Below are 13,935 nucleotides of genomic sequence, written 5' to 3' on the forward strand. Positions count from 1 at the left end.
TGGTTCCATAAAACCTCTACGTAGACAGACATCTAGTCCAAATTAAGACTTTTTTTGGTCCAACACCGAATTATGAAAGAAAGTGACCTCTGCATCTCAAAAATAAGAAATCTGGTCTCCGCAACAACCTCTGTAAACAACTCATTTCGACAATTTCGAACGCCTTTCGGTCTTAATTCAAAATTCTCAGTGTTTTTTTCCTCAGATTCTAGAACATGTCTTGCTGCTCTTGCTGCCCCCAGTGCTGTCCGCCTTGCGCCCCAACGTCCTGCTGTGTTCCAGTGCAAGTATGTCCATGTGCACCGCCTCCACCGTGCCCTTGTGCCCCCCTTTGTGTACCTTGCTGTCCGCAGCCATGTGTGCTGGTTGCTTGTCCTCAGGCTTGTTGTCCTCCGACCTGCGTACCGTGCTGTACCCCTTGCTGTGATAGCTGTTGTTAATGGAACGAAACAGTAGATTGTGCAATATAAGTAATTTGTAACGTAAAGATTTACCCTATGAAAGTGTGTTTTATTTATATCTAGTCAAAAGGGACAAACGATTTTGTATTACGATAAGGAAGAAGGAAAAAATGTTAATTTTCAGTAGTTATTTTGTTTTTTGTTCGATAATTGTATGCACGTAAATGTATACATAAAATACATTATCTATTTCTACGCGACGAATTCAAGCTTAGTAGTACCTGTAGATAACAGTTTTTACAAGTCCTTGACGATTACATGTTCCGCTTTACAAAACACGAACATTTCGAAGTCTTCAAATGTAAATTTAACCCTTTACGGTACCACGCATCGACGGTACCACAATGGACTATCTACCAAGAATCAAACGGAGTAAGCACCCCCAAGAACGAGCGAATTTTATATCACAACTATTCTTTTTGTAAGTAGTTTTATCGCCACTAAAATAATTACCTACTTCTAATAATCTACAGATATACCGCAAGTTTATTTACGAAAGGGTACACCAGAGATCTAGACGACTCGGATTTGTATGAGGTACCCCCAACTTTCAAATCGAAGAAATTAGCCGAACAACTGGACAAACACTGGCAGAAGCAGGTAATGAAACAAAAGGAAACTTCAATCTTCTTTTCCTTGCTGAAGTTTTACGGACTTTCGTACTTTTTACTAGGACTCAGTAAAATTATTTTGAAAACATCTCTAATGTAAGTGCTTTTTAGTCTATCCTTACATAAACAAACTTCGTTTTTTAGTGTTATCCGTCCATTTGTGGTTGAAAAGTTTGCTTCATTTTTCGTACCACACCAAATCAACCCAAGTGGAACTTATTCCAGTTTATACGGATTTTCCATCATCGGTTTAGTTCTTGTAGAATGTTGGTACGACCAGTGGTACACTTTTAAATTGTCTAGTTTAGAAATCCAGGTCCGGGCTTCTTTAAGCGGACTATTTTATCGGAAGTGTTTAAGACAGTCATCGCTATCTTCAGAAAATATAGGCAAAATTATCAATCTGTTAACCAAAGATGTGTATAATTTTGAAATGTGTATCAAGACCGCTAACGAGACATGGATTAGTACGATTCAAATTATTATTATCAGCTACATCCTTACTGACAGAATCGGCTACATAGTATTGATTCTGGTACTATTTCTTTTAATATTAGTACCCATACAAGGTAAGTCAAATATTCATTCTGTTCCAAAACTTATTCAATTTTCAGTACGCTTAGCAATCAAAACCACAGTTTTAAAACTACAAATGTTGGAAAAAACGGACGACAGATTTCAAACAACCAAAGACATACTTTTGAACATTCGAACCATAAAAATGTACGCTTGGGAAAAATTTTTCCACACGAAGTTATTAAATCTGCGATCGTAAGTAGCAAACGTACTACCACCTAAAACTAAACAAACATTTTCAGAAAAGAAGTGAATCTGACTTTCGAAATCTTTTTACTCAAGTTTATAATAAACATAAATGGGATTGTATGGACTTGTGCAACTTTTTTCATATGGATGGCCATCTTCATCCATAGCAACGAAGTAACTTCCGAGATCGTTTTCTTCATGTTTGACAGCCATCGTACAATTGGTTGCCTACTCACCATCACTATCCCCTTCTCGATATCACAGATCGTTCAAACTGTGGCCACTATCACAAGAGTTGATGAGTTTTTGAAGAGAAAGGAGATATCTCGCGTTTTGAAAATGTCAAAAAGAAGCAAAATTGCACTAAAGAATGTTTCAGTTGTATATAGAAAGGAATCAGTCTTGAATGATATTAATTTAGAATTTGATGAAGGTTTGGTTTTGATAAGTGGTGCTCCTGGCAGCGGCAAAACTTTTCTGTTGAAGACTATTCTTGGCGAGTGCGACATAACAAGAGGGAATGTGGTAACAGAAGGTAGTATTTCGTATGCTTCTCAACAACCATGGCTTTTCCCAGCAACGATTCGCCAAAATATTGTTTTTGGGGAAGAGTTTGACGAAAAACGGTACAATGCGGTGCTAACCGTCTGTGATTTAGCTAACGATTTTCAGTTATTACAAAATGGTGACCAAACAATAATAGAAGATAGAATTAACTTGAGTAAAGGTCAGTGCGTTAGAATAAATTTAGCACGGGCTTTATACAAAGAGAGTGACATTTATTTACTGGATGATCCTCTAATGGCTTTGGATCCTTATTTAAAAGAATACGTTTTCAAAGCGTGTGTAAGATTTCTTGACCACAAGTTAGTAGTTCTTGTGATGCAAGATCCAACAGATTTTGTTGGTTATCAAAGTTCCGTTGTTCTCGACAACGGAAAAATAACTTCGAATTACAACTCTCAAATGAAAATAATAGCAAGAAATGTACATGACAAAAGACACATGTTTGTTGATGATGAATTAAAATTTACTGACAATGTTGATGAAGAAACTCAGTTGTTGCCTACTCTTCATTTGAAAAATATCTACAAAGAACGTAATAAAGTTGGAGAAGTCGAGTGTAAAGTTTACAAGAAGTGGATGGAAGCAGGTGGTGGTATCCTTCATTTTCTGCTGGTAGCTTTCTTTTTGGTGTTTCTTCCACTAACAACAAATTTTCTAGAAGGATCGATTAATCTATGGTGAAATGACTAAGTTCTGGTGAAAACAAAACAAACATTTTGTGTTGTAGGGCAATAAATGAAGAAAAAATAGCAAATTACACCAGAACAAGAGCTTCACGCACCCCAGACGTAACATTATTGATGAGAAAACGTACAAATTCTGTTACTTTACAAATTTTATTCATACTTCTTTTACTTGTTTTATTCGTTACCACTAGCGTCGGTTTCTTAAACTTTGCCAAACGTGTATCTCTCAAACTTCATGATCTTCTAGCACATGCTTTAATCAATGTTAATTTGCATTTTTTCAATACATCTGTAGCAGAAATCTTGAATAAGATATCGCGAGATTTTCTAAACATAGATGAAATAATTCCATTTTTGTTCTACGATTTGTCCAAGGTAAGTATTTTTTTATTACAAAGTCAATCTACTAATATTTTGTAGTTGTTGATTCCACTGATTTCACCCATGATTTTTATTGTACCGATCCAAAAAATTTTTCTCGTGCCACTAGTTCTCTTAATTTTTATTTTAACCTTTATAAGGAAGATGTATCTGACTATTGGCAGAAGCCTAAAACGACTGGAAGCATCTAGTAAGAGCCACATTTACACTCAATCAAATGAAAATTGTATTTCATCAATACAGGTAAAACTCCAATGGTAGGCCACTTTAGTGCTATGCTCAGTGGGTTAACTACAGTGAAATCCCAAAAATGCGAACAAAAAGTACTCGAAGAATTTGATAATCATCTAGATCTACAGATCTCTGCTTCTTTTACATATATGTCTGCTACTAGAGCATTTTCTCTAGCAGTTGGCTGGACTTCTACAATTTTTCTAGGGATTGTTATAAGTAGATTTTTTGTCGTTAGATCAGGTACGATATTTAGTTATTCATACACATATACAACAAAATTTTGCAGACCCATTAAGTGTTACATTTACAATCTTCCAAACTCTACTCTTAATCGAAATATCAAATGCAGTTTTCCTCACTTGGGCTGAAATCGAAACTCATATGACGTCAGTAGAACGCGTTTTGGAGTTAACCCAAGTCCGACAAGAATGTCCAGCAAATTGTATGACTGAAATATGGTCGAAACCAGGCTACATCAAGTTCCACAATGTTTGTTTATACGAAACGATCTCAAACAACGTAAGTTTTGTTATCCACCCTAAAGAAAAAATTGGAGTTGTTGGAAGAAGTGGCTCCGGAAAGTCGGCACTAATTTCCACTTTATTTAAATTAGAAAATTTTGATGGTCAAGTTTTTGTAAACGGCGTCGATTTAAAAACTTTGCCTCCAGAATATCTACGGTCGAAAATTTCGTCGATTCCTCAAGATGTAACCATTTTTGAAGGCACAATAAAAGAAAACTTGGACCCTTTTAATAAATACCCAGACAGTGAAATTTGGGACGTTCTACAACTTGTTAATCTGAAGAAATTCGTGTGGGATTTGAATGTTAATGTTAATGACACTTACATCGTTGGAAGAGTTCGACAGATCTTGCTCTGTTTAGCCAAAGTTATTTTAGAGAAAAATGAGATTGTGGTTTTTGATGAATTTCTTGTTAATATTGGAGACAGTTTAAGAAATTTAGTTTGTAATTTGATTCAAACGGTATTTGTAAATTCGACAATGATAATAGTGACTCATGATTTGCACATTCTTTCTTGTTGTAATAAAGTAATGGTTTTGGATGAGGGTAGAATAGTCGATTTTCGTACTTTTTCGCGACTGAGTAGAGATGAGGAAGGGATATTTTTCCAAATGTTGAGCAAAAAATCAAAAGAAATACTACACAAAAGTTAATGTTGTTCATAATAATTGTCACACTGTAATTTGTTTATATTTTTATTGCCAGTCACTGTAAAGAAATTAATTTTAAGTGTTATAAGTACACGTAGATATATATCGTTTATCTGCAGCAGGTACATGTTTTATCGAGCATTTTATCTTTCTTTTTTTAATAATTTTCTAAAAACGATAACGACACGCGCCGCTGTGTTGTTGATATATTTTGTCCACGCCACTGGAATAACTGTCACTGGCGCAACAATTCTGTGATTAAAACCCATAATTTAACTTTAAATTTTTGCAACATTTGAGTTTATTTGTTAAACATATAAATCGTATCCAAATGTGTTGTATAAATAAATAAAATAAACATATTTTAAACGGAAACCGACGATTCTAACTAATGCAAACGTCTTATCACTTCGAAATCCCACTAGTCCTAAGTCTCATATTCGTTATTTGTTTAAGTTGTTGACTTTTAACCTCGGTCTTACGATAACACCAACGTAAATTGTTTTTTCTTCTACATTACTTGCAAATATAGAAAATGGTTCTCTCAAAGCCCATATTCAATGCTCTGGGGTTTTATTTTGAACAACTGTTCAATCACCCAATTAGAACGAAAGCAATCACCTGGTAAGTTATTAATCAAGTATTTAAGTAAAATAGTTAAACGTTTGCTATTTTAGCTGTGTAATTGCGACTGCTGGTAATTTCACGTCGCAATGTATAGCCGGGAATAAAGTCCTGAACCATAACAGTCTCCTAGCGTATGGGGTTTTTGGGTAAAATATTATTTATTATTAAATTGACCATTTATTAATTTTCATTTAATTAGATTGTTGTTTGGGGGTACTATCCCCCACTATTTCTACACATGGCTGGAGAACGTTGTACCTGAAGAAGCGGCTTTCCCTGTTCTCAAAAAACTCTTTTTTGAAAGGTTAATTTATTCACCTTTGTACCAGGCATTTACTTTATATGTTCTGGCAAGATTGGAGGGCAAAAGTCACAATGCTGCAGTCAAACAGTTACAAAGTCTATATTGGCTGGTTCTTTCATCCAGTTGGAAATATTTAACTATTATACATTTACTAAATCTGAGTGTTGTACCGCCTATGGTAAGTGTTAGTTTGCGTATAACTGGTTGCCTATACAACAACCTTCACTAAACTCAAATAACAATTTAAATCTCCACACACACAAAACAAATCCTTTAATCTTTCAGTTGAGGGTCGTCATTGTCAATCTCGTTGGATTTTTCTGGACCGTGTACATCGCAAATAAACGACGCCAACAACAGGCCAAAAGAGATAACAAATAATTCCACACAATAAATTACACGCATTTACTACGGGTGGGGTGTTTTTACTATAAATAAGTTTGTTTGGTTACAATAAAAATATTGGTTGGTACACTTTATGTCAGTTACCCAACTCTTCCGAAATTCCCGATCAAAAATATTTACAATTCACCTGCAATCGCGCTCCCTTTGAACTCGACAAGTGTTTATTTCCGGGAGTCCACTCGCCGGAATATAAAATAAACAAGTTTTTAAAGTGCTACAAACACACACCGTGTGTTTAGGTGTAAAAGTCGCTAAGCACATGGCTGTGTGTAGAAAATTAGGGAGTCCCTGGTTCCCCTCCAGAGTGGCACGCATCGATGGTTCTTGTAGCGGCCCAGACCAAAAGCTCGTTAGTCTCGCGCGAGCCGATGTTGTAGTGTCAATAGAACTCGCACTTACCATCGTTCCGTAATCTTATTTTGTGTTTTGGTGATAACTTCGTAGTGTTTTTTTTTTTTTTTAATTTGTGGAGATAGCAACTGATTTGAGGTAATTTAATTAATACAAATTAATCAAATGAAGACAGGTTTGAATTTTAATCACTTCGTAGGGTAAAGTAGGGTGCATTAGTAATAAATCGTGATGAATTTAAATCACTTGTCACTTTGTAGGGGAAGGTGGAGTGACCTTTCAGCCAAAAAACATCGGGGTCAAAAAACTCAAAAATCTCGTTTAGTACACTTTTCTTAATTTAACAACCCGCTACGTAAATTATGTACATACTAATTCTTGCAGCGATTATCTTTCGCTCCTGAGAATCCACAACAATACCTACTTCGTGAAAAAAAATCCTGCTTGAGTGAAAACTCTAAGTACTGTTATTTCCACTTCACGTGACTTAAAATACCGTCCATTTTCAATTATACCCCACTCGAATCACGTGGGTTTATTACTATTTTCATTAATAACCACTACTCTTAGGCGTAATCGCAAGTGTGTGTCGTGGGCGTAATATTTTGTAACAGCACATAATTGAACGTGTTTCTTTAATAATTCATTAGAGAGATTGATTGATAAGTCCATTCATTGACTTGATATTCTAGAGTGATAATAATCCTACAGCTTACTTAATTTCTCAATTCACCTTCACCAACAATAGATTATCGCCGGATATTATTATGTGTAAACAATACTTTGGTTTCCCGTACGAAGTGGACAAACATAAAGGGAATGTTGGTTTGTGGATAAGACAATCGAATGAAGAGAAGCGGAAACCACAATGAAAGCTGTCATAATCACTCACAGGGGGTGAAGGCTACCGTGCTTTATAGCGAGATGACTTGGGTTTTCGAGGCTTTGTGAAGTGGTTTAGGAGATGTTGCGCACTTGTCAATCAAGGAAAAACCGAACGAATTGATTTGTTCCACCGAGTCTGAAGATGGTTACACAATCGGGATTTATGCGACATTTTGGGAAAGTTAATCCGCGATTTATTAATATTACAGTTTTAATTATAAATCCCGCAGTGACATTTTAGCACGCTAATCTCCAAAATAACAAAAAGTGGATTAACGAACCTTAAAATCTTATTTATGATGTCTCTTTAATACCAATGTTTTTCTCTGAATAATTTTCCCATTTGGGTGGTTGTTTGCTTTGACATTGTGTTGTTTTGATTTTCGAGAATACGCAACAATGGAAATGATTGATCGGATCGAAGAATTTGAATTTATTTGAATAATTTAACAATTTTCACCCAAGGTTTCGTGTACAAGTCCGTGTAGAGTTGCCTATATTTTAAATAAGGGTAATGTTGTTGGAATTGGTTTTTTATTTAAATATGCCACGTTCCTGGGAAGGAATTTATTTTAATAAAGTGACTATAAGAAAACAACCATTTATCAAATTTATATGTTTATATTTATGTCTAATACTGGTCGAAAGGTTAAATTTTATGTTATAATATCGCGACCGAAGGTAAACGTCGAGAATGTGGCAACCGGAAAATTTCTTTGCTTTATTTAAATAAAATAATGCGTGTTATTGCCTACCATGAAATTATATATTTTATAGTTGCTGCTGCAATGGTTTGTTTAACTGCAAATATTTCTAAGCTATATGTAGTAAGGTAATAACATGTGTGAAATGAAATATCTTTAGAGATTTTTAAACTGTGTTTTCCTGTGTTTCTCAAAACAATTTCCAATATTATTTGTATAGTATTCGAATTATATCATATGCAACAAATTTTCTCTAAACAATAATATTGAAAATAATAAAGCAGTAATTAGTAATAATTATTAGTAATTATTAATTTTTCAGTTTATATTGGTTTTGCTTTCGCTCGGTTCGTTATTAAACAAATTAGAGACAAAAAGTGGGCACGTGCAAAGCGGAAAGAGAAATTAACGTCTATAATAACTGTAACAATATTATTGTTCGACTCAAGTTAATTAAATTCAACAGTCAAAAAAATTTGGTTGTGAAACAAATTTAAAAAGTAATTGAAAATAAACAAAAACGAAAAGAAAACACTACATATTTTTAATAGTGATAAATTACACTCACAATATTATTTTTGTATCCAATAAAATCTTATGACGTGATTATGAGGGGTTGGACGGCACAGCAGCAGAATTAGTGACGACCATAAAATGACTATACCGGTTTTCTCGACGTTTCGTGACCCCTAAGATACGAAAAATAGTTCTCCCGTTTCTGTCCGTCTGTCTGTCTGTCTGCCGTCTGTCTGGATATTTATCGAAACTACTGGACCGATTGTTGTAAAATTTTGTATGTGTATTAAAATTTACATTAGTTAATATTTTTTAAATTTTATAAAATAAAATACTCCCACATATGTGGTTTATTAATCCGTGTCGTAATTTTTTCGTTAATGTTCCTTTAAAAATAATTTTAATTTACATTATCTACTGTGTTTTTTCTTAACCAGTACTGGATATGAACAGACACAAAATAAATAACTAAACATGAACACTGATCAACTGAAAAGTTATCAATACAATCTTACTTTCCTAGACAATAGAACTGTGCAATAGGTGCTTTATTACAAGGTTGGTTGGGTGCAGAAGACAATCGGACAAATACTTCATCCACTTTTATACGATAACCTCGAGGTGTCAAACCGACGTTTGCTGATAGTAACTGACAGTTATTGACAGAATTAGGTGCACATAATTTGGACACTGAGAATACATAAATGATTGAATATCACTCCACAGAAAAAGAAACAAAATCTCGAATATTGGAATTCTCCAAAAATAACTTCAAACTATAAGTCAGAGTGAAGAATAGAAACTGTGCTGGGAAATGGAAAGATTTAATTGCAAAAAATTCAGTAAAATAGCAATTAGCATTTAAAGGAGTTACGCTTAGATTTCTCAACGACATCTGCTGTCACAATTCTGATATTTGATATCTACTATTACAAAAGCTATATTGTAAAATCATTGTCATAACATAACCGTTACTAGGCTATTAGGTAAGTGTGTGTCTACAATAGTGGGATCAAATTTCTTCTTCAAAATACCACAAGACCATTCTTCGTCGTACTAAAAATTGATATCTGATCGCACCCTTCCTTCACATCTTTACATTATTAGGTATAGGTGTCACAGTTCCGTAACCCGTCCAAGAAAGTTCAAAGTAAACACCGCAACCACCAGGTGTATGTACAAACACGAACAATTAACCCGTAGTTAATTTTTACGGTACTTTTATGAAGAAATCCCCAAAACAACAAAGCTACTATCTTTACGCAATTTGCTTAACCACGTGAATGTCATTGTCATTTCACAACTTAATCTCCACATAGTAAACAAACAGGCGTTGTCCTAACCATCAATGCCCATAAACGCACCCAGTGGTCAAAAATCGGGTTAAATTACCATAAACTTATACCTTTCACTGATGCTATCCATGCATGGGTGTGAAAAAATTCTGGGAAAAGCCTTGTCCTCGGGTTTCGGTATTGTTCCAGCGTACGAACTCGCAAAAATTTGAAATTGTAATGAAATTATGCAGATGTATTCAGAGAAAACGTTCATAATTAATATCAGAGACGGGTGGATGGGAGTGTTTCCCCGAAGAGGCGCCACGGAAATCGAATCGATAGATTGAAGGTGTAAACTGTAAACAAAACAAAGTCGGGGCTTTAACCGCATTAGCGTGTGAACTTGGCTTAGTGCAAAGTTCAGAGCGTGCAGATCAAGATGGTCGCAGATCGTATCGGCACTGATTGCACATTGTGGAGAAGGAAGAGTTGTGGGCGATGGGTTCATCAGTCACTGCGAGGGGACGTGAGTGAGTTAAAGGGACTGCATGGGACGGATGCGTATAGGTGGTCAGACACAACCAGAACAGTCCAGAACTTGCCCATTAATGGAGAAATTAACATGTTGTGGAAACCAAGCTTACCAATTATGAACCACGACGAGATTAAATACATTTTAGTCCTATTCTGTAATTAATAATAGGTCAAGTCTGATGTTTTGCCAGGATGTCAAAAAAAAGTCATTAAAAGTATCTACTTTTTATTAAATTTTCCATAAAATTGTTTAAGAATATAAGATAATATAATATTTCATATTTTTTATAACTACTACGACTACTTCTTGTTAATGAAATCGTTATGGAAAGAAATTGAATCATTTTTCAAAGGACATCGTTACGTATTTTATAGCGTAATCACTTAATTAGTGTTCGTATATTTTACTAAAACTGTTAAGGAAGCACGATATATACAGAGTGAGTTACTAAGCGCGCATCCCTCTATATCTTATTAATTATTGAAAATTAAAAAAAGTCAGAGACTAAGGTTCTTTAAGTAGGTTTTTTTATATCTATGACACATTGTTCAGGACTCTTTATGGAGGAGAGAAAAAATAATTCAAAAAATTCTTTTGTCCAGATGTGGAAGATACAACCCTTCAAAGTCCATTTTTGTTTCTAAAATTTCACTATATTTTGTGTTGTGTACCTGAAATCGATGGGAGAAGTTATATAGTGGGGCTCCTAGCTCAGTTTCACCTCATTTGACAATTGGCTGTCTACAATAAATAGTATAACATTAAAATGTGTTTCATTTAAACGCAAAAAACTGTCAGGTGTGGTATTCCAACCCACGCTCCCTTTCGAGAATCAGAGCTTAAATTTAACGCCTTAGACCGCTCGACCAACCTGATTAAATTTAATTGTTTTGTTCATAAATCTGTACTTTCCTACTAAGGGGATAGTCGAGATAGAACTCGAGTCTGCGCAAAACAGCACAAGGCGACGACAAACCTTCGATAAAAAGTAGTGGGGCTCGTGGCTCAGATCAAATGAGGTCAAAGTGAGCTAGCAGCTCTACTATATAACTACTGATGGGACTTTCATTATTCAAAATAATTTTGGAGGTATTTTTATCCATCGTTTTCGTTATTTTATAATAAACTTAAAAGTTGTTTAGGATCAATCTGACAACAGTGGATAACTTTTCACATTTTTTGATTTATCTATCTAAATCTTTTCTCGAACTTAGTGAACTAAATAATGTACCGTTGAGTTGGTGCGCCACAGATTATAAAAATAACACTATTGTGATTTTTTTTAGTGAACTCTTGCTAAAAAAAATCAAGGAAATTGGAATAACGTGGTAATGAGGACAGTCTAGGACATTCAGAGTATGCAAAAATATATAGTGTGTTCTATTTACAAAAAACTAGTATATTACGCCTCAGAAACAGAACAATTTGTACAGTTGAAAATAATCTTAATATATACTACTTACTTAAAGAATATAACTTTGGTCTTTAACTTTTTCTCTATCTCTAACAGTTATAATGAGATATCGCGTATTTATTGACCCATCCTGTATCTGTAGTTTCTAAGAAAAAAATTTTTTTTTATTCTGTAGGATAACGCTTATGTCCGAAAATAAAATAGAGGTGGATTTAACAAGAAAAATAAATTTAATAATAATTGACAGACATTTTTATGTGTACACTGTAACACTAAAGACAATATTGCTTTCTTAGAAAAATTGGATCAGCCATGTTTGATTTAAGACATAAATATTTCAATATTTATTTGTTAGAGTTACAAAAAAGTCAAAGACCATAGTTGCATGGTTCTTTGAGGACTAGTGTCTAAAATTATTTTTACATACAAAGTGTTCTTTTTTTAAAGTGTAACACATAACTTTTTTTAATGAAACACCCTGTATATTTTTATATATTCTCATTAGTTCCTTCCTAGGCTTTTTAACTACAGTTTACTTTTGAAATTCCGATGCGACGTTGCCACGTTATTCCAATTTTTTTCAAATGTTTTGGCAATGGAATACACTGATTGTCTATAAGAAAATTCTAAACTTTACAACTTTCAGATATCGATATTTCAATTTTTTCAAATAGAACACTCTGTAATTTATTACTGTATCTTACTTTATTTTTTGTTCTCAATCTTTTAATATGTCGATCTGTCTATTAAAAAATTTCAGTACTTAATTATCAATTTTAAATATAGAAAATACTCAACAAAGAAGAAAGTAAACAAAAAAAGTAATAAAACATACGGTGTTCTGTTGGAAAAAACTGAAATATCGACATTTGAAAATTGTAATATTTAATTATATTTTATGAACACTCTGTATATGGAAATTTAATTTCATCTTGTATTTGTCTCCCCACAAAATATTGCAAGACAGTTTTTAAATTTAACCTAATTTTTGTGAATACTTCTGTTGCTAAACATTTCAAGAAAATTGCCAACCTCGCATTGGAATTTCAAAAATAAACTGTGATTGTAAAACCTGAGGGGAGGTCAATCAAAATATGTAAAAGTATATAAGTTGTTTCTTTTTTTTTTATTTAATTACGTTTCTTAAAAAAAATAGGATGTGTATTACGCCTAAAAAACAGAACGATCTGTATAGTTAAAAATAATTTTAAAGTATAGTTCTTAAAGAACCGTACAACTTTGATTTGTGTCATTTTCTTCTATTTCAAATAATTAATGGGATGGGAATGTACGCTTAGTAGTGACTCACTCTGTATATCGAGTGTTCCAAAAACGACGAATAAGCTCGATGGTATGTTATTAAGAAGGCTCTGAAGAACTCGAAAAAATGGTTAAAAAAATCCCTCCACCAAACTTTTCAAAATATTAAACTTCACAGCTGAAGAACTGACTTCGTAATTCTGATTTGTTTTAATAAACTGCATGTCCAATAGACAGGTAAATAATACAGAGAGACAGACAAACGGACAGACAGACATTTTTCGTAGTCTAGAGGTCATGACACGTCGAGAAAATATGAAACTGGCAATTCGGCCCACCCACCCTCCCTTGTTTCTTAGAGGGTAAGTCATTTACCAAAGTCAGGCATATCTTAGCAGGTACTAGCGCTGCCCTCCCGCCCTGATTTCATTCTAACGATTTTATTTCTGTTCATTCAGTCTGAGGTCCGCTTTTCATTCGGACTAGATAAAATGAATCAATGAAATGAAGGCGGGTGGGTGGGCGGGGTTAATTATATGTTCTTTTGTAGAATGAGAATGGAAACTAACAAAATGTAGGCTGTTAAAAAAAGGCGCCAATCGTAATTTTTTGTTATACTACTTGCTATAAGATTTATTTCTTATTCCAGAAGAAAAAAATGAGAGAACGGGTGGGTGGGCGGGGCCAAGTTTAACTTTTTTCTATAGTCTTTTATAAGCAAGCAATAGCCCCGCCCACCCACCCCTCTTCATTCCAGTGATTACTCTTAATATTGT

The 13,935-nt window shown here is 34.1% G+C and overlaps 3 protein-coding genes across 5 annotated transcripts in view; all 3 read left to right on the forward strand.

The window, feature by feature from the left end:
• Nucleotides 1–711: 711 nt before the first annotated feature.
• Nucleotides 712–5,257, forward strand: LOC135142514 (probable multidrug resistance-associated protein lethal(2)03659). Of its 2 annotated transcripts, XM_064074241.1 has the most exons (10): nt 712–882; nt 935–1,168; nt 1,217–1,641; nt 1,687–1,843; nt 1,891–3,081; nt 3,132–3,465; nt 3,511–3,661; nt 3,715–3,945; nt 3,992–4,224; nt 4,319–4,444. In XM_064074241.1, the coding sequence occupies exons 1-10, from the start codon at nt 806–808 to the stop codon at nt 4,343–4,345; spliced, it is 3,060 nt and encodes a 1,019-aa protein (XP_063930311.1). In that variant the 5' UTR covers nt 712–805; the 3' UTR covers nt 4,346–4,444. The 2 variants fall into 2 exon arrangements, with proteins under 2 accessions (XP_063930311.1, XP_063930305.1); XM_064074235.1 differs by having other exon boundaries at nt 3,992–5,257.
• Nucleotides 5,258–5,328: 71 nt separating this feature from the next.
• LOC135142531 (peroxisomal membrane protein 2) lies at nt 5,329–6,284 on the forward strand. The gene is made up of 4 exons (XM_064074250.1): nt 5,329–5,505; nt 5,559–5,654; nt 5,708–5,990; nt 6,098–6,284. The coding sequence occupies exons 1-4, from the start codon at nt 5,417–5,419 to the stop codon at nt 6,191–6,193; spliced, it is 564 nt and encodes a 187-aa protein (XP_063930320.1). The 5' UTR covers nt 5,329–5,416; the 3' UTR covers nt 6,194–6,284.
• Nucleotides 6,285–6,563: 279 nt separating this feature from the next.
• The window catches only part of Sprt (sprite), a 71,444-nt gene continuing 64,072 nt past the window's right edge, over nt 6,564–13,935 (forward strand). For both annotated transcript variants that reach the window (XM_064074258.1, XM_064074264.1), the window contains exon 1: nt 6,564–6,706. The gene's annotated coding sequence lies outside the window, so the exon portion shown is untranslated. The remainder of the gene's footprint in view (nt 6,707–13,935) is intronic.

This window comes from Zophobas morio, unplaced genomic scaffold, assembly GCF_036711695.1.
Source record: "Zophobas morio isolate AGI-343-1 ecotype UQ-CSIRO unplaced genomic scaffold, CSIRO_AGI_Zmor_V1 ptg000004l, whole genome shotgun sequence".
NCBI classification, from domain to species: domain Eukaryota; kingdom Metazoa; phylum Arthropoda; class Insecta; order Coleoptera; family Tenebrionidae; genus Zophobas; species Zophobas morio.